The 19,452-nt window shown below is 42.2% G+C and overlaps 1 protein-coding gene across 1 annotated transcript; it reads right to left on the bottom strand.

Annotated features, from left to right (window-relative positions):
* Positions 1-9,819: 9,819 nt before the first annotated feature.
* FAM110C (family with sequence similarity 110 member C) lies at positions 9,820-18,021 on the bottom strand. Its single transcript, XM_041422104.1, has 3 exons — positions 17,977-18,021; positions 16,314-17,470; positions 9,820-13,242 (listed from the first exon to the last, which is right to left on the bottom strand). The coding sequence occupies exon 2, from the start codon at positions 17,446-17,448 to the stop codon at positions 16,354-16,356; it is 1,095 nt and encodes a 364-aa protein (XP_041278038.1). The 5' UTR covers positions 17,449-17,470; positions 17,977-18,021; the 3' UTR covers positions 9,820-13,242; positions 16,314-16,353.
* Between the last annotated feature and the right edge of the window lie 1,431 nt (positions 18,022-19,452).

Raw genomic sequence — 19,452 nt, 5'->3', positions numbered from 1 at the left:
TAATTTAATTGCCCAAGTATAGATTAAGATACTAGCAGTATTTTGAAAATGTTGGCTTTGTTTTGACTTGCATCTGTTGCCTTTACTGTAGCTGTCAGACATTTCTTGACATCTAGAATGTGAACTGCTTTTGTTGCAAATATAATATTGGTTTGTGTTTGTGTCTTGTCAAGCACTTGGGGATGCAGGGTTTGAAGGCAAGCCTGTGCTGGTGCAGAGAGCACCATCCTACAGCTTTGGGTGGATTCTGAGCTGTGCGGGTGCATTGCCCACACCATAAGCCTGGTGCAAAGTAGGTGGCTTCCTGATAGATTCACACAAATGTTGAAAGTTGTCCCAGTTACATGTTTTGCCCTTCACAGGTTTTAATCTTTGCCAGTTTGCCAATTTTTCTTCCTCAGAACATGCTTGGTTTTAACAAACCAATAAAATATAAATACCAATCCATTTAGTCCTGTATCGTATCTTCAAAACTAACCAGTTCATGGGACTTCAGCAAAAGAATTAAATGTATATCAAAAAGAAAAGAGCCCTTAGGTCTGAAGGGCTGATGAAAGGACCTGAAAAGCTATCAAAAAGTCATGGCTTAATTTTTATTGGATAATAATAGGAGATATTACAGTCTTTTTTAAGAACCTATTATTATTGCAAACCTTTATTTTAATAATAAAACAGACCATTATTCCCTCTGTACCAATTCTCCCATGACATAATATCACATATCTCTGGTAAAAATATTTTTTGCATTCCTTTGATCAGCAATTCCGTTTTAGACTGTCTCCTCTCAGCTCCTTCTTTGATCACCTTTGACAGACTACTAGATTCTGGAGGACTAGTCCATCTAGAAGAGCAAGAAAAATCTCTGGATACAAAATATATTTATTAGAAATATGACTTAGGCATGTCTCCACAGCAGAAAGTCAGGATAAAAGACATAAAAGCTAGTGCAAGGAAATGGCAGAAGCAAGAAAGATTGTCTGGTATCTCTCTGGTGCTACAATTCATTGTTTGCCTTAGGGTTTCAGAAAACAGCAGCTGCCTGAGCCTTGATGGCTAGAAATCAATAATATAGATTTCATCTGCAAACAAATGCAATCTCTGCCCCTTCAGGGGAGGAGCAGCCAATACCTCAGGCAAACACAGGACATGACTTTCAGGTACACCCAGTGAATGCCCTGGGAAGTGTCATGTAACCTTGCAAGCAGCCTTATTTTCATAAGCAGAATGAAAAATCAAAGGGCTAGATATGAGGGGGAAGACTGCTGGGGACAAATTTAGGAGCAAAGTGTAAAATAATTACTTCTAACCAGATTATAGAAAACATGTAAACAAGATTCTGAGAAGAGTGCAATTTCTTAGGAAGGATAGCAGGCTTTGTTTTAAAATATTTTATTGATTTCTATTTCCTAGACACTTTTATTTCAACCTGATATTGCCTGTGATTCCTTCCTTCCTTCCTTCCTTCCTTCCTTCCTTCCTTCCTTCCTTCCTTCCTTCCTTCCTTCCTTCCTTCCCTCCCTCCCTCCCTCCCTAGTTCTCTTTCAAAGATAAAAAAAAAAAATCCCTTTAGCATCAGCATGCATTTTCTCAATTTGATGGAATTTTCATTTCTTTTTGCTTCAGTTTTCCACACAAAAATAAAAACATCATTGTGAAATAATCTGAAATGGGTGTTACAAGACTTCCTGGATGATTTAAGTGTGTTTCACAACAGGCTTGCTTTTGACAATATAAGTGATAAAGCAATATTTAGAGAGGGTACATAGACATTTAGAAAAAGAGAAATGATAGCCAGAAGGGAAATTGCCTTTAATTTTCTCTCTGACACAACTATATTTGTTATATGCAAAATATTTTATCACAGCACACAGAAATCACAAATTGCTGACAGTAACACAACTGAGAAAACTGCAGAGACTCAAGGTATTGTTCCAAAAATCTTTCAGTTAGTTACATATTAACAGCTTCAGTAGTTGTACATTCACATATTAAGAAATCATCCAAGTTTAGAGTTCAAATAAAAACTTCCTTTTCAGTGCATTGCACTTTATCTGGAAAAAAGTAATGACTTTTTATATTGCACTCTAATGGCCTGGAACATGTTTGTCTGACTGGAATACTAATGAATAGTCTTCTTTGATATTAATATACTTGAGAACTTATATGTACATATTGAAATTTTAAGATGAAGGGAGTCTGGTGCCTAGACCGAGCAGTGTACTAGTTAGTAAAGAGTTTTGCATTAAATGGTAAAATGAGAGCTCTCTAAAACCCCTGTCAGTAGTTTTGTCCTTTACCAATAGCAACAACAACAACAATACAGTTCAGCTGAACAATTATTAATTAACTGTATTTTCCATGATCTGTCTCAGGACCAAAAAGAACCCAGCACCCAAAATGAGCCCATTTCTGAATACACCAGATGCTCTGAGCACACTGCTTTCTCTCCTATGTATGTGATGTTTTGCTTTGGCTTTGACTGTTCTTCCTGGCAAAAATATATTCATTTTCAAAATTTCTAATTTCATTGGTGCCTAAATTTTTTTTTTTTGGGGGGGCGGAGAGGTGGGGGTGGGCGGGAGAATATTCATTCAATACTTCTCTGAAAAACATGAACTCATTAAAGATCAATTCCATTATAAAAATATTTTTGTTGGTATTTTTTTGACCAACTATCATTTAGACATCAAGATTTATGTACACCAGTGACTCACATCTCCTTCCTCCACTGATTTTCAGCACCTTTGCTATTGTTTTGACAAACTGCTCTTTTCTCTTCCATTATGAAAATAAAACAAAGACCGTTGTATCAATCCTTGCCTTTGTTTTCCCTGCCTTTCCAGCTTTTTTGGCTAAAGACACAGCTTTTTTCTGGAATAGGAGAATACCACTTTATTTTTCAGATTTGCCTTAGGTGTTGCTCTCTATCATAAGGATAAACCAAATCTCACCATGTCTCAGTCGGCACCACTTTAACCTGCTGGTTGTGAGATTTAAATAGCCTTCAAAAAAGAGATGTAAAGGGAGGAGACAATTGTTCTAGACAGCCACACTCCACAGAAGTTAATTAATATGCCAGACATTGAGTTTATCCTTAACTAACTTGCCTATTCCTAGATAAGTAAGGACAACTTTTACACTCCCTCTCAATGTTAGGGTACCACTGTGGCATCACATTTGCTGAGCCCACCTAGTCTGGAGGCACCCAACATTCTTTGCCCTATTGGGACTTTCTGCCAATGACCAAGTTGGCTCTGCAGCATTTCTTCCAGGGCCCCTCAGATTTGACAGATTTGGGGTTTACCAAGTTGAAGCTCTTCCCGACACACCTGGGTGGGGATTTTCAGAAACAGCAGTCCAAAACAGTGACCAAAATGTTTTACCTCAATAAAGGATTAAAAAAAAAAAAGTGGCAGGCCCTCTCTAAAAATCTCAGTAGGCTTTATGACTTCAGACAAGCACTTTCACAATGATACAGTTTATGAACACCAGATGAGGGTGGGATTGCTCTTGTCTAAGTTTAAGTGGCCAAAGGTTAGTAGTCTAAATCAGTCCCCATTCTCCCCCAGCAGTCAGCAGTGAGCTGTAGGTAGCTGCAGAAGTGATTCATTCCAGGTCTATCTGAAGATGGGATGACTCACTGGCTGCAGGGTAGGCAGTCAGGTGAGATGTACTGGGCTGCTGGGCACTGTTTGTTAGCCTGCCCCTAGAACACAGCCACAGCCTCAGCTGTAAAATACCCACAGGCTGCATCACCTCCCGTTTGGAGCCAGCCAGGAGCACACACCTGGACAGTCACAGCAGCTCACAGGACAAGTGCTGGCAGGTTCAGCTGCCAGAGCTGAGTCATGTGGCTGAACCCTTGGTACCAGCATCTGTTTGCAAAACTGGCTCTGAGATACTTCTGATAAAGAGGATTATGATTTGGAAAGGTTGTGAGTTCTTTTGAAACATTACACCACTTCAAACAGCTCAAGCTATGACCCAGCATCTTAGCACCCCCTCTTCTTGGCTGCAATATCACGTGGCTCTTTCTAGCTGTAACTACTACCAATAATTGATTATTACTCAGTTAAATGCTGTGAGAACCTTAAGCCTAAAAAGCAGAACATTTTATAAGGCCAAAATCTATGACTTCATTAAAATGATTCTCACATCAGCTTACTTTTACCTTAGATGCTCACCAGACTGAAACAGCATAGTGGATCCAACTCAGTTATTAATAAGGAAGTCAAATTGTTGACATATCTTTCACTTTATTCCCGATGAATTTTTCTTGCCTCCTCCACACAATGGAAAACGTCATCATCACAGCTTCATTTTCTTTTTACAGTCTGGGAGCTTTCTAGTTCACTTTTTTCTTCATGCCTTAAGAATCCTCCTTGAAGTGATTTAATTTTCACGTCCTTTTTTAGCTACACTGGCTTTTCTCATACTTCTGATGGATTTGTTGCTATGTGGCACAATTCTTCCTAGGAAACACATCCATTTATGTTTGACTATTTTGTGTTTCCATTGCACCATCCCATTTGATTTCACTCAGAACCACCCACGTTTACTTCCTGCTTGGATGGAATTTGTTGTCTTTGCTTTACATTTCATCCTTGATCATGGTGGCAAAGGTGTGATCCTGACTGTGCAGAAAACATTGTTGTGTCTCCAGCTATGTCTTTGAGGTTTGTCACAACGAACAGGAGCACTAGGAAAGGCTGGGAAGGCTGCAGGAAATGGACATTGGAGGGTTCTTGATATTGGACATATTTGTACTGGGCAATGCTTATGCTTTGCAGTCATTCCCAGGACGTTAATATGCTACATGTATACGTCTACAGCAAAGCACGGCACTTATCCATGACCAGAGTCATGGATACCATAAATTTCATAGGATAAGTTCCTCATGGCTCTCCTGCCTCCTCCACTGAACTGTGAATCTGAATGAAAACCCAGGCTTGTAGCAAAATGCAAAGTGTAAAATTGGTGTCCTTCTCTTTCTTGCTCCCATTCAGTACCTGAAGAGTCCTAAATGTTTGGATGGTTTCAATCTGGATCATAACTGTGTTTATAGAACTGTGAAAAGTATTTATTTCAAAAGAAATATACCTATATATACCTTGAAAAGATATCTATGTAGAAGAATGTTGAAATGTTAAATGTTGAATGTTGAATGTTAACATTAACAGACAACAAATACAGGAGTTTTGTTTTAATTTAGGAATCAATTCCTAAATTTAGGAATTTAGGTCAGCGTTTATTTTAATTTAGGAATGAGCAAAATAATTTTAAGCTGGGCTTAAACTGGAAATAAGTATTTGTGATCTATTTAGAGAGAGAAATACATCCTTTTTTGAAGTGGCAGAGCATTAATTTAGATGTAAAGAAACCCTGTTCTCTTCCTTTGACTTACTAGTACATATTCTATTTACACAGTAGGCAAGGGCCCTGAAGCTGTAGTTGAGAGGATGATCCCTGGAGAGCACTTTTTGAGTCCAGGTCAACCACCTTTCTTCCTAGCAGGCCTCCTTGCCAGCAGTCCCCACTCCTGCATCACTCCTGCCAGGAGAAGATGCCCAGTGTGCTGCAGCACGAAGGGGAGGCTGGTGGCGGCCAGGGTCTGCTCTTGTGCCCCTCAGCACACCTTGCAGGCTGGACTTGCAGCTGGTGGAGGGCAACTAGCTCCACTGCACTTGAGAGCCAGATCTCATTCCATGGCCACATCTCAGCTAAATGAGTGTTTCAGAGCTTCAGATCTTCTCAGTGGTTTCTGTTCAGCTGAGCCCTGTGGCAAGCTGACACGAACTAAGCAGAGGGAGGACTGCTGAAGGACAATTGAGCACATGGACATTTGCAACACTTGTGAATCAATTTTATTTTACAGCTAAAGTAATGCAAATAGATTTAGATCCATGCTTCTAATTAAAACAACAGTTTCCTGTGCCTCCCAACTGCAGGCAGAATCTGAGTTCTATTCTGTGATGAAACTTCTCTTTCACAATTTACTGCAACTTTCCTAGATCTTGCCAGCTCTGCTGAACCATTAGATAGGATGTAAATGCCCTTCTTAGGGTACTCTGAAGAAAGAAAAAAATACATCAAATTATGTCACTTTGGAAGTCAAATATTCCTCCAAATTAGTTTTCCTTTTTTAATGTGCATTTTGCAGGGCATGATTTTTTTTATTGCATTGTATTCATTTTTACCTTAATCTTACAGATTATCCCTATGTTGTGTGATGTAATGAACAACTTTAGGTTTTTTATGTACTCCCGCTTCTGTACAAACATTTTACACATGAAGACTGTTGTTAATATTGGTCTCAGTCCTCAGGTAAAGCAAGATGCTAACATAATACAAACCATGCTGCTTTATGTTGTAAATATTTGATGACCAGGGGAATTTGTTTGTCAGTTTGAGATCAAGCATAGGTAAATGGGGAAGTTAGACAATGTGCCCATGGAAGAAAATCATCCCCTTGGATAGTGCATGATAAGACTCTCAGGCACATGGTGTGATTCTTGGGATTGTCCTGGGCAGGGCCAGGAGTTGGATTTGATGATCCTAATGGGTCCCTTCCAACTCAGCATATTCTATGATTCTATGATCAATGGGCAGAGAAGTCCTCTTACCATCCTACCACTTTGTTTCTGCAATTGTTTTAGAGCAATGTAAGATGATCTATGAGTGTCTCAAACTCTGCAGGAAGAAGATGGTCTTTCTACCAACTGTAGGGTAATAAAATTATACAACCTAAATATCTGAAAATTTAGGAAAATTGGAGCTTCCAGACAATTAGTCCATCTTTCAATGTTACATTGAAGGCCTATTCTCAGAAGTTACACAATTTTCAGCCTCTTTACAGTAATTGACATCAAGGAATTTAATCCTTTTTTATGATGCAATCCTATTCTCATTGTTGTCAGAGCAGATGGAGGCAACTGTGCAGATGCTCTTCTTAAACCCAATTGATGCCTGGAGAGTCACCTCAGCTTGTGTTGGCAGGTGAACCCAAAAGACTCTGTTTGATGCTGGTCCACTCTTGCATGTGATAAAGTTCTTCTTAAAATCACTTTCCTGCATGAAATAAATGTTGAGTGAAGACACCTTTCTGTCCTGGGTTCCACACAGAACTGCTTCAGTCTTTCTTTTTCAGTCCTGCTACTGCAAAGCTTACCCAATTGGCTTTCACTGTCCTAATGCTCTTATTTGACCCCACCAAACTTCCTAGGAGGTTTAAACTATAGTACACCATGAAAAGACTTGTGAATTGGGATTTGATTTTGCAATAGCTGTGCTCAGAGCTCTTTGAGGACAAAGTGTCACCACAGCTCTGAAAAATATCCTCTAGAAGACATAAACCAAGCCAAAGATGATGTTACAAAAAGGTATCAAAGAAGAAAACAATGAAACATTATTGCTAAGCAGGAAGAACTATATAGATGAAAAAAGACTAGGAAGTTGGTCTCAGATCTTGTAAGCTTCTCCTTAACAACAGAGCACATTAATTTTTGGACTTTTTGCATGACTAGTTCTTAGTTTCCTTAGGGCAGAAACAGAAAGATTGAGCAGAAGGGTGTAAAACCTAACTGAAAGCACTATTCAGAAAAGAAAGATTACAGGAATGAGGATAAATAGAGCAGTGCCATGCGTAATGACTGGCACATGAATGAGTTCATTGGAAACGTAAACATGGAAAGGGACTGGCAGAGAGGGCGTGAGATGAGCAACTCAGAGCGATGAATAACTGCGGAAGTGGTTAAGACTTCCTGGTCACCAAAGAGAAAAACAGTGACGCAAAAGGAGCTTGGGCTAAAAGGAAGGAACAGGAGAAGCACTCCCCTTCGTGTGCTCAGTGTGCCTGCCTCTCTGTGTGTGGCTCCACATCTTGGTGCTTGTTGCTTCAGTGCTCTAATGCTGATCAATAACTGACCAATAATCACGTGGTTTTGTGTTGATGATTGCTACCCTCTGGTTCCTGTTCCTGCCTATGAAAAAAACATAAAAATTAGTACTGCTGTTGAGCTCTTGATGACTGAGGCAAACTTTGAAACCCAGACAATCACAGCTCTTAGATATTTTTAATCATAACTGCTGAGGCAACTCAAGTCTAATACAAATGTGCAAGCTAATTTTAGAGGATTTTGTGTTCTTTCAGTAACTACATTGATTCTTGGAGATGGATATATGTAGCTGACTTTGATCTGGAAGGGGTTTTTTCCTATGATATTGTTTGTTTTTCTGCTATGTCACAAATTTCATTGGCAAGTATAATTGACCAAAATTCTCAACACCTTTTGTCATGGAGACCTTGACAGACTGCTGTTACATCACTGCCTGCAAATGAGCTCAGCAGTCCTTTCTAAGTTCATTTTATTTCCAAGGATGGGGCATCTACCACCTCTCTCTACAACATTATACTTAAGTGAATTGACATAGTTCCCATTTAGTACCACAGGATAAAGCCAGGATAAGTATGGCCCAATCGAGAAAGGTCCTCAAAATTTGAAGGCATCTCTTTGCAGAGTAAAGCCAAGTCCTGTATTTGTTTATTTGCCTGCTGTTGACATAGCATGGCCCTTCTTTGGCAAAAAATCTTGGAGATACTAAGTGCTTTTGCAGTGGTGTGTTCAGAATGCCTCAACATCTACAATACATCTGAAAAGACCTTTTTTCTGGGTTCTTTCCAACACCAATTTACTACTCAGAGACAAATCAGAAGCAAAGCAGTGGATGGGTAAGCTATGACTTTTAAAGGTTGCTTGCACCAGACAGTGTGAGAGCAGGAGCTTGCCAAACCTTACTTCTGGAAGAAATCCACTGGACTTCATAAAATATGTGATTAAGGTGTTACCTGAAAAATTACTTAAGAGCAATGTTTCTAAATGGTAAGCTGGGCTGTAGCCCAAGGTCATTCTCAGACTACAATGGCTCTGTCCTCTGTAAGGCGACAAGATGAGCAAAGGCTTCCTGAGGGAGATTAACCTCCACAGAAAGGGGGATGCATGTATTTCACCCTTTCCAGACTTCCTTCATACCTTGCACTGACACAGGTCACACAGGATTTATGATAGGAAGGTACATGTCAGTAATAATAAAGTTGCTCTTGAGTTTTTGTGGAAGATCCCAATCTGCAGAGCAGGCATCCTTTACCTCTACCTCAAGTTGTCTTCAAATGCTGGCTGGTGAAACTTGAGTCTGAGCAGATTAGACCATACAAAAATGAAAACTATGAAACTGGAGTGCACTGGTTTCCTGTAAAAGCTCACTGTATGCAACCATTATTTCTGCTCCTTTCTTCACTGAATTCTTTCTAAGGAAAGAACAGTCAAACAACAGTTTTTTATAAGATTCTGGGGATAATATATTTTCCAAGCAGAACTTCAAACTCCCTCCCACTTTGGACACTGGCTGAGTGTGGTGTTGCCTGCAGCACATCATAGTGTTTGACAGTGAGCAAGACCAAACAGAATACTAAATTTGGAAAAAAACATAGTACCCTTCAGAAATAAACTCTATCTTTTCAGCCATATTCTGAAATAAAAATCATTGGAATGTTGTAGAACAGCCTTACCCTCATGTAATTAAAATTTACTGATATTGAGAGTTACTGGATATTGTGCCAGCTCCTTGAGAGATTCCGTGCCTAAGCTCTCAGCCAGGGGTCCGGGCATGGCTCAGGGATGCATTGCACTTTGAGTTGAGTATCAGCCTCACTTAATTCCCTAATGGGATTCCAGCTTTAAAATAACAGCACTTTAATGGAGACAGCAAAATAAAAGTATACTTTAAAAAAAACAAACATTACCTCTCAGAGTGGTAGTTTTATTTGTATGCATTCAACAGCAGGCAGTTTTTTTCACAGGAATATAAGCATAACAATGGTGAAATATCCGTATCAGATCCGACTAGTATTCCATTTCAAAGGATTCAAAAGCAGATGTAAGAAACTTCACAGGAGGCAATGGCAGGACAACCTGCTCCAGAAGAAAGTTTCTGCTTAATCCCCACCAATGTAATGCTTGGCTGATTTAATAAAATGTGTAGACTTATACCCATTAGAAAAGTAATATATATATATATATATATATAAATTCTTATAGATTTCTGTACAGTAATATTTACAATATATTGCAAACATTTCAGTCTTATCTCCATATTCTAGACCATAAAGCCCAGACTTTGTACTTTTCTCCTGTTATGCCACAGCTGCGGACATCGCCCCTTGTCACAGCACTGGAGAACCATGAAACACTCGGGTGTAAACAGCAATTTGTTCTGTACACTTGCATCCCATTTGACTGTTTTGTTTACATAGTTCTAGTCAAACAAAACAATTCCATTTATGACTAGCCTTTGTCATCAGCACTGTTTTAGGCTCCCTAGACTATTGGAAAACCAGCTCCATTGCTAAAACTTCTGTTCAAACTGCAACAGCCCACTTTTCCACAGTTTAACACCAAAGTTGGAAAATTCCACCCATCCCAAATAGTAAAAAAAACCCAAAATAAACCAAAAATTTTTTTTTTTTTTGAGAAAGAAATAGGTAGTGGCTAACATTAGCAAGTTCTTCTTGTTTTGAAGGATATGACTAAAAGACCCAGCAGAAGAAAGGAGAACCCTTTACATGTAACAGTAACAGGAGCGGAATGAAAACCTGAGCTCTCATCATTTGGAAAAAACACTGAATTAGCCATTACCAAAACCTGTGGGGAACGAAGATTGTCATCTACTTTTGTTCTGACATACAGGAAATGTAAATTATTAGCTTCCCCACAAGGCATTATTAAATAAAGGGAATCTACAGCTTAACAGGCAAAGATCTTAGACACATCCACATCACCTCTGAAATAAATGGGAGTGCTTGGGATTCCTAAAGAGTTTGAACAAAGCCAAAGAAATTTTGCACATCAGTGTGGAAAGTCACCTGAATCCTACTGAACCATCCACAAGGACAAAAAGAGGGACTAAAAAAGTATTCAGAATGGGTCCAGTTGTGATTCAGCTGTGATTTCACTAACCTCTGCCATAAAACCCTCATCAATTTTCAGAAAGGCTGATGTTCAGTAAATTTTCAAGCAAATAAAACATATTCCTTCCTAATACTGAAAATTCATGAGTAATACATATTTCATCTTAACTCTTGAACGCTGCTCAACTGACAGAGGAGCCACAAATAGAAGTTTGAAAATGAAACAAGAATTTTCCTTGGAAACAAAACAAATTAATTCTCTTCTCCTGTGGCAGGGCACTGGATTGTAACTCAAAAGATTTTTCCTGCACCCTGAGCTATCTGCAGTAATCCATGTTTTTGAAGAAAAGCATCCCTTAGCTCTGATATATAAATATATATGTGGTACAGCATCTTGCTGGGAGCATGAACAGAACAGATTATCATACATCATACATCACATTATATTCCTGACTAATAAACCTAGAGACTGTGATCCTTACAAACCTGCCCCTTCAGTGTATAAATCTTATCATATTAGCAGCATCTTGAAGTTTTCTGAGAATCATCCTTTTATAATAATGTAACAAATATATATAGAGAGATTTCGTTATATAAGAAAATATCCACATATGCTACCGTCTCTGTAAGTAGGAAGGAGCTCACACAAACTACTTAGTTTTCTCCCATTTGAAAAGTGTGTTCAACAGTTATTTTATCTGGAATTGTTATCTAGTTATCTTAAGAACTTCAGACATGTAGGCCACAGTACCTAACACTAGAAACAGAAGACATTTTTCTAGACTGGTGCTGTAATTGAGATAACCATCCAAGGACTGACAAGCACATTTAAAACCCATGGAAGTGCAACTCAGATGATATTTAGCTGATGTCAATGAGCTCTTCAAGGGCAACTCTTCCACAACCATGGTAACACAAAGTAAGCTTTTAACCTCTGCAGGACCAACAGCTGAAGTCAACATTGTGCCAGTCAGGCAACTTTCACAGATGGATATCACTGCAAATGGAAAGGAAAGTGGCTTTGGCTTTTTTTTTTTTTTTTAATTGTTTTGTGGTTTGCAATGTCCATATAGAAATGCTTTGATTTTCTAGCAAGCAATGACAAATTGGGGTGTTTGAGGCATAGCCAACAAATTCCATGAGTTACTGCAGAGGCCTCATTCACTACACTAGTGATCCAAGTATCACCTTTTAAAACATGTTTAGCTCAGGCAGCCCAAATGAAGCATTTTACTGATGATATTGAGTGAGGTGTTGTCTACACTGGGTGTCATCAGGACATTCCCTGGCCTGGCTGTGCCCTAACATGCCTTCTTGCCCTGCAGTGCAGCAATGCTGCCTTGCACAGCCCTACTGCAGACCCACACTGGGGAAGTGTGGCTTAACACAGCCTGGCACAGCTGCCTAACGCCATTCTGTAACAGCCTGCCCCCTCACTGCCCAAAACAAAACCAAACCTTGCAATGTTTGCCATGTCAGACTCAGGCACACATCACAAACAAACTGTACTGTTCTGCAAGGCAGAAACAATGCAAAACCTCCCTCAATACCTGTTTCCTGGAACCATGCTCCTGGAAGTATTTGGTGCTATCCTTTCCCAATGGCTGAGCAAGCTGTGTGACAAACGAGCAAGAGCAAACTAGATGGATATAAGGTACACCAATTTGGCTTGCATGCTCTCAGAGAAAGGCAGGTTTGGCAGGGATTTAGCTTACATATTTGCCAAGTATCTCAGATAAGGCTGCCACAGTTAGTTCTCACCAGCCAAGCAAATGATGGTGAATGATGTCGGGATGAGCTCTAATCTAACAGCCCTGGTAAGGCAGAGCCTTTGGACATTCAGGTGGAGTCTGTCTGCAAGGAAACATCTGACCCAGAGGTCACTGCCACTTCATTCCCACCTTCTCCCCCCAGCCCTGTTGACAAATTCATTGCTGGAAAGAGATGGGTGCACAAAACAGACCTTCTGTCACAGCCCGGAATGACATCCTGAGGCAGTGAGATGATGTTGAATATTATTGCGGATGGCAGCTGCCGCCATGCTTCAGTTTTCCAGGGGATTTTGTTTCCTGCTGTCTTGCTGGGGCACAGTTCACAAACTCCACTTTCCATTGCAGTCTTGGACACCCTTGGGCTTGAGAAGAGTAAGGCTTCCAGAGGATGGGGGCGAAGGTAGGAAACAACAACAAAATACTAAACTTGGACAAAGTACACATAAGCCAAATGAGGGAAGAGTTTCTTCCTGCGTCTGGTTTTGTTCTACTTCCAAGTCAACAACTCTGAAGAAAGAAGAAAAACAGTGTCATTTGTTACTTATCACATCAGACAAACTTAAGGTGATACTCTAAAGCTTTTATTCAGCTGCCTGTGGCTACTGCCAACATAGCAAATTACCCTCCCCGGAGATTTCCACTTGAATAATGCTCACCCAGTTAAGAATGATGAGAAACTCAAGGCTGAATAATCTTGATTCAGCTCAGGAAGGAGGATGCAGAGGGAACCCTCTTCCTAGAATCAAGCAGAACTGACAGTGAGAGGAACTGGACTGCACAGGTCAGCTTTCTACCAAGAAACAGCAGTGACTATCTTGCTAAGGACCTCAGTTTTCTGAAGCTCACAACCCACACTCTGCAATCATCTCTCTGATGAAACACACTAAAGAACCTGATCCTTCAACCAGCTCTTTTATTTACATGGTGCTCCACCAGGTCCCAGAAAGCTCATGAAAAATTAAAACAGCGAACATAAAATATGAATGGAATGATCAGGAATGATCACTGGCCCATAAAAGCTCTGCAGTTCTTGAAAGGTGTTTTAGATATAACGAATGCCGGGATTTCAGAAATGAGGTTTCTGCCTCATTGTCCAAAGAAGATGCAACAATTTTCAAGCTTCTGTAGAAAACGAGGAATTTCTAAGGATGTGCCTGGGAACACCAGGAAGAGCACGTTGCTCCCCAGCAGAGAACAGCAGTCCACTGCCCTTTAATAAGCAAGCTAAACAGAGCCAAACACTTGGATATTGTGAAAACATAGATATCTGACTTGATGCTGTATTGTCGAAGTGTAGAACTGAATGAAAATTTAGACCAGAACTACAAGACTCATCTCGCAATCACGTAATGATAAACAACTCTCTCCTTAAATTCTGTCCAGTAAATGTGGTATTTACCTTATGGCAACTCTTGATGACCCTTGTACAGGTATTTTTAGCTGACCTTTCTAAACTTCCAACTTCTGTGGCCTAAAAGCTAAGTAAAATTAGGTTTATAAATAAGGACCCTCTGAATTAGTCTTTCCTAGCCTGTCAAAGGAATTGCTACCAGAGTAATTAAAGTTATTGCAGAATGAACATAGGATCACTTGAATAAACTTGATGTTTTTTTCATTGAGATCTTTTCACCACCTTGTTAGGCTGTGTACTACAATTTTCTCTTATATGGCAAAAATGAAAAGCCATTGACCAAGCTCATGTGAGGTTACACTGGTTCAGCTCCTGGTACTTCCCACCCTCCTGCCCTTGCCTTTGCCCTGGTGCAGCACCTCCTCTGCAGAGCTCCCAGGGGTGCTCACCAGCATCTCCTGCCTCAGTTACAGCACTGGATACGCTTAGCAAATAGATGGGGAAAGGACCAGCTGCTCCCTCTGGAGCCAGCTCTGTGGTGATGACCTGGACCTTACCCCCATTAGGGGCATTCAGGAGCAAACAGGCTTTTATTTGGTTGTTTTTCTTGCGTGGTTCATGCTTGCTGGAATCTGCCTCCCATCCTCTTGTTTAACAAGGCTGGCAGCTGCAAGGAGCTTCACAAACCCACCACCTTCCTCATTTTGTTTTGTGTATCTCCCTGGCCTTTTATCACAGAAGGATGAGCAAGGAGAAATGATTAGTTTGGGAGAGCCCTTTCTTCTCTCTAAAATTATTTGGGAAAGGATTTGTTACATAACAACACTTCTTTTAAGTTGTCAACCTGAGAACGTTCTTATCAGCATGGCCTTGAAAAGATTTTGTATAATGGCTCTCTCCCTGTCTTCCTTCTCTTGTAGGAAGAAAACAGACTATTGAGAAAAATTCTAATTCTAAAGATGAAGAGAATTTCACATCATTAAAACCAGTTTCAAGTAAATGGATAAAAATCTATTTACTTGAAACTTGAAATTGCCTTATATGGATTAAAGGAATTTAGAGTGACAGCCTCACATCCACACAGGAATGAGGCTCAAGCACTACAATTCTCCACATTCATAGGACCCACATGCTCTGTCAACAGCTGTGTCTACACCAAATGATGTTCATCTCATGCACCAATTACGAACTGTCAGAAAATATACATGTAATCCTTCATATCAAGACCTACTCATGAAATTTTTAAATACCTGACGGTAAGCTGCAGCAGTTATCCTAGGGGTTTTATGTGCTGGAAGAAGAAAAACTTATCTCATAGATTATCAACACCACAGGCTCCATGAACATAGCTCTTTTCCAGGAGATCATACGCAAAATAAACACCACTTTTATTAAACCCAGGACACTGGCTTTTACCAGAACTAAATTTGTTATGCTTCTGTCTGTGAAGTAATTGATTTCTAAGCCTAGATCCACACTTTTGTGTTAATTATCTTTAGCTTAAAACACTGGAGCACCCCTCTGACCAAGGCAAACTGCACAACCCATTCCCAGCTACCAGCACCAAACCACACAGCAAAACCCACTGCAGAGGAAAACCCGAACTCTGTGAAATGCTATGAGGTCACCTGGAACAAACTTTTAGGGTCCCAAAGAAAGCCAGGGAGGAAATAAGATTGACAGCAAGGCACTGATTCAGTTTTGCTTTTCTGATACTTGGGGGTGCCTATGTGTAAGGAGAAGGAGAGTGAAGTAAAGGGGAAAACTGTAGCAGTGTAATGTAAATATAGTGCACTCCTGATGAGTAATAGTTTCAGCAGTACAGTATAAATACAGTGTACTAATTAGTAGCAGACTGTTCAGTCTGTTACAAATAACTGTAACTAAAGGTTGAATACATTTCCTAGCATTTAATACAGCAGAAATTAGAAGAAGTAAGATATTTGCAAAGCAGGAATCAGCAAAGTGCAAGCATCCTCCACTGACACTGACTCTTTAATTTCCTGATCTAAACCTGGCAAGTTGCAAACATTTACTTGTTCATATTTTGTCTTTTATAATAACAGATCTCTGATTTGCAAAATAGCCATACCTGGAACATGTGGTAAACAAAACACATTTTCCTTCAGCCCTTCCTGAAAAGACTAATATAAACCATGAGAAGTTAACTGCTCTCTAAAAAGGAAAGAGAAATGCAAATTGTCAGGGCGAGGCTTTGCACACACACCTTGAGTTCACCAGGCTCCAACGCACGCTGAATGAAGCCATCACGCCAGTTCCTGGATCACCTTATTGGTCTCCTTGGCTTTCTTACACGTGTACAACCATTTGATTATCCGAGCGTTGCGCTCGATCACAGAGGTGCTGCTGGGGACCTGCTCCGTGAGCTCGTCCTCCAGCAGCCCCTCATCCCCGCTGTGCCTCGTGAACTCGCTCTCCGATGTTGCCACGCTGATGCTGCGGATCTTGAAGGAGACGTTGTCAGACACCACAGAGAAGTTCTCTCTCCCAAGATCCTCAATGACCTCCTGCTCCAGGCCACAGTACTTGAAAAATGTTTCAAACTCAGCGAAGGACTTGGAGTAGCGGGAGCTGATGTCTGACTGGGAGCGATGGAGACCTCTCCTCTTCACCTCCTTGACCTCTTCAGGAGGTGTACTCAGTTTTGAGGGTCTCTCATGCTCTTTTGTACATACCCCTGCCCCTTCAGTGCTCACGGGGATAGTCTGCACCGCTCCATGTTCGCTGGGCTCGTGGTCACCATCTTTTGCTGAGAAAGGCTCATTGCTCTCGGTGGCTGCGACGTCCTCCATGACCCTGGGCAACGCAGGGGAAGCCAACTGCTTCTCTTTTATGGACCCATGGAAGAGCCTCCTCACCAAGTTCCCCCGGGAGCTGTCCTGGCTTTGACCTCTCCCGAGCTCACATTTCTGACGGTAGATCACCAGGGAATCCGGCCGCATCTGCCTCCTGGTGCTGCGCCTGGCGATGGGGGGCCCGTGCTGCAGGGGGGCTTGGCAGGAGCTCACCGCCGTGCCCCGCTCCAGGGGCTTCGCGCCCGTGCCTCTGCCCGGCTCCCTGCTCGCTGCTCTGCTCTCCACGGAACAGGTCTCGCTGCTGCTCTCCGAGGCTGAGCTGAGCGCGATGACGGGATCCTGCCTGGTGCTGATGACCTGCTGGCTTTTTACGTACTTTGCCTTATCGGCGGCCAGTCTCTCCACGGCACTTTTCCTGCCCGGCTTGCCGGCCTCCAGCTGCCTGCGGAGGTACTCGGGCCCCTTGTTGAGGAGCCGCAGGGGGAGGGAGGAGTGCAGGTCGGAGATGGCGTGCATTCCCACGGCCCGGGAGAATTCAGCTGGCATAGCAATTCCAGGGACACGGATCCTGCTTCCAGTCCCGAGAGGGAAGTGGGATAAGAAAATTAAAAAAAAAATTAATAAACTTTTTAAAAAGGGCAAAAAGGAGAACCGCGGTGTAGGACAGCCCGGGCGCGCAAGCGGCGGCTCCGCGCTCCCAGGGCCGCGCTCCTCGCACCGTCGGGGCGCCGCGCGTCCCGCCCGCCCGCCGGCAGCACAGCCAATCCCGGCCGGCAGGAAGCGAGGGAGAGAGGGAGGGAAGGAGGCAGGAGCCGCCCTGAGGGGGCAGCGGCCCGGCCCCGGCACCTCCCGCGGCGCTGGGGCGGCCGGGGCTCCCCGGGCCTGGGGCTGCGGTGGGCGGGGGCAGCCTGCTCCGACGCCGGGGCGCTCGGAGGGTTTGCTCCCCTCGGAAACGTCCTGTCCCGGGCCGCCGCCTGGGAACGGGGCGCTGCCTGAGTGCCTGACCCGGTAGACCCCAGCGCATCCTGCCCTTCGGGGGGCACCGCCTTGCCCCGCTCCTTTCGCGGCCCTTACGCGGTGCGTTCACCCCGCGGGTTTCCCTGCCCGGCCGTGCCGGGCGCTGCGCTCCAGCGGGAAACCTTGGAATGATCGGGAAAGGACGGGACGGGCACAGCACGGTGGCAGAGCGGAGCCCGGGCACGCCGGGCGGGCAGAACAGATGTGCCCCCAGCTGTGCCCCCAGCTGTGACTCCAGCTGTTCCCCAGCTGTGCTGGCGGCATCCTGCCCTTCCCGGAGCAGCGGCAGGGACACGTTTGTCCCTGGGCCACTGCTGTGCTGTGACTGTGCACGGGTAAAGTGCAGTGGAATGGCATCAGTCTGAACTGCGTGTCGCAAATCTTTGCCCTTCAGAAACACAGGGCAGAATTCCCATATGGGGCTGGCAGTTCTGAACGGGCAGGACAGAGCCATTGGCTGTAATGTAAACTCCCGAAAATTAGACTTGTAAGTCAACTAACTGGGGCAGTTCAACTTCAACGTGATCTCATGTAAGATGTGCTGTAATAACTGAATTATAGATAACTATTGTTCTAATACAGGAAACAAAAGCCAGTTTATATCTGCAGGTTTTTTCAAGCATAGTTTTTACTGGTTTGGTTTGGTTTGGTTTGGTTTTAGTTTGTCTCTTCTGGGGGAATACTAGAATGCTTTAGTGGTGATTGGTTCATAAGTCATTTTTACAGTATGTAGTTTTAGAATTGTAGCTAACAAGATTAGAAAGGAAGAGATGAGCCTCCCTGTCCTTGTTGAAGCTTCAGGGTACATCACTTTGCTACTGGCAAGGTTCTCACTGTTTCAAGAGAAAGGTTACAATCAGCCCTGGAGTCTGAGTTTGGGCTAGCTCTTCAGTGAAGACCTTCTTAGAAACACACAAAACAAAAACATTATCTTGCCAACATGGTTCTACTGTTGTTTTTCCCCTTACTTTTACATCATCTTTGTTTCTAGACACATAGGTCTGAACTCCAGAAGCCCTATAATACAAACAACTGCCTGTTGACAGCAAGAATCCCAGATATGATCCTTGCCTGAATCATGACTGAAATTTGTAACATACCTTGAGATCACTTAGGGTGAAATTGTTGATGTGTAGAATGGGTGCAGTTCTTTGAGAAATATTTTTTTTTTCTTTTACAGATGTACCAGTAGAGCTGGTTCACATAACAATTTACCTAAAATCAATATTATTGAAAACTGAGAGACAATAATAAAAGTTTAGGCACAGTTAATTACTAGTGAACTCCTTCTTGTTAAAGTGGTTCATACACAGATGTGTAAGAGTGTAGTTCATATCATTACATATTGAAATGCTTCCTGGGATGCTGGGCATATAGACAAGGCTGATGTTTTCTGACAATTAATCTGAGCAATTAGCTGATAGACATAATGAATTTAGTAATGAGATAGTAAGGTTTCATTCCCATATTGACAAATCTGCCTTAATTTTTCTTTCAACATTTTCCTTGGAGTTCTATGGCACTGAATAATGT

Source organism: Onychostruthus taczanowskii, unplaced genomic scaffold (assembly GCF_017590055.1).
Source record: "Onychostruthus taczanowskii isolate IOZ18803 unplaced genomic scaffold, ASM1759005v1 scaffold11, whole genome shotgun sequence".
NCBI classification, from domain to species: Eukaryota; Metazoa; Chordata; class Aves; order Passeriformes; family Passeridae; genus Onychostruthus; species Onychostruthus taczanowskii.
The sequence above is the reverse complement of the archived record's forward strand: the minus strand, read 5'-3'. Positions and strand labels throughout refer to the sequence as shown.

Bases quoted from the DNA above. Each gene is read 5' to 3' on its own strand.
- FAM110C (XM_041422104.1), bottom strand. From the start codon at position 17,448: ATGCCAGCTGAATTCTCCCGGGCCGTGGGAATGCACGCCATCTCCGAC.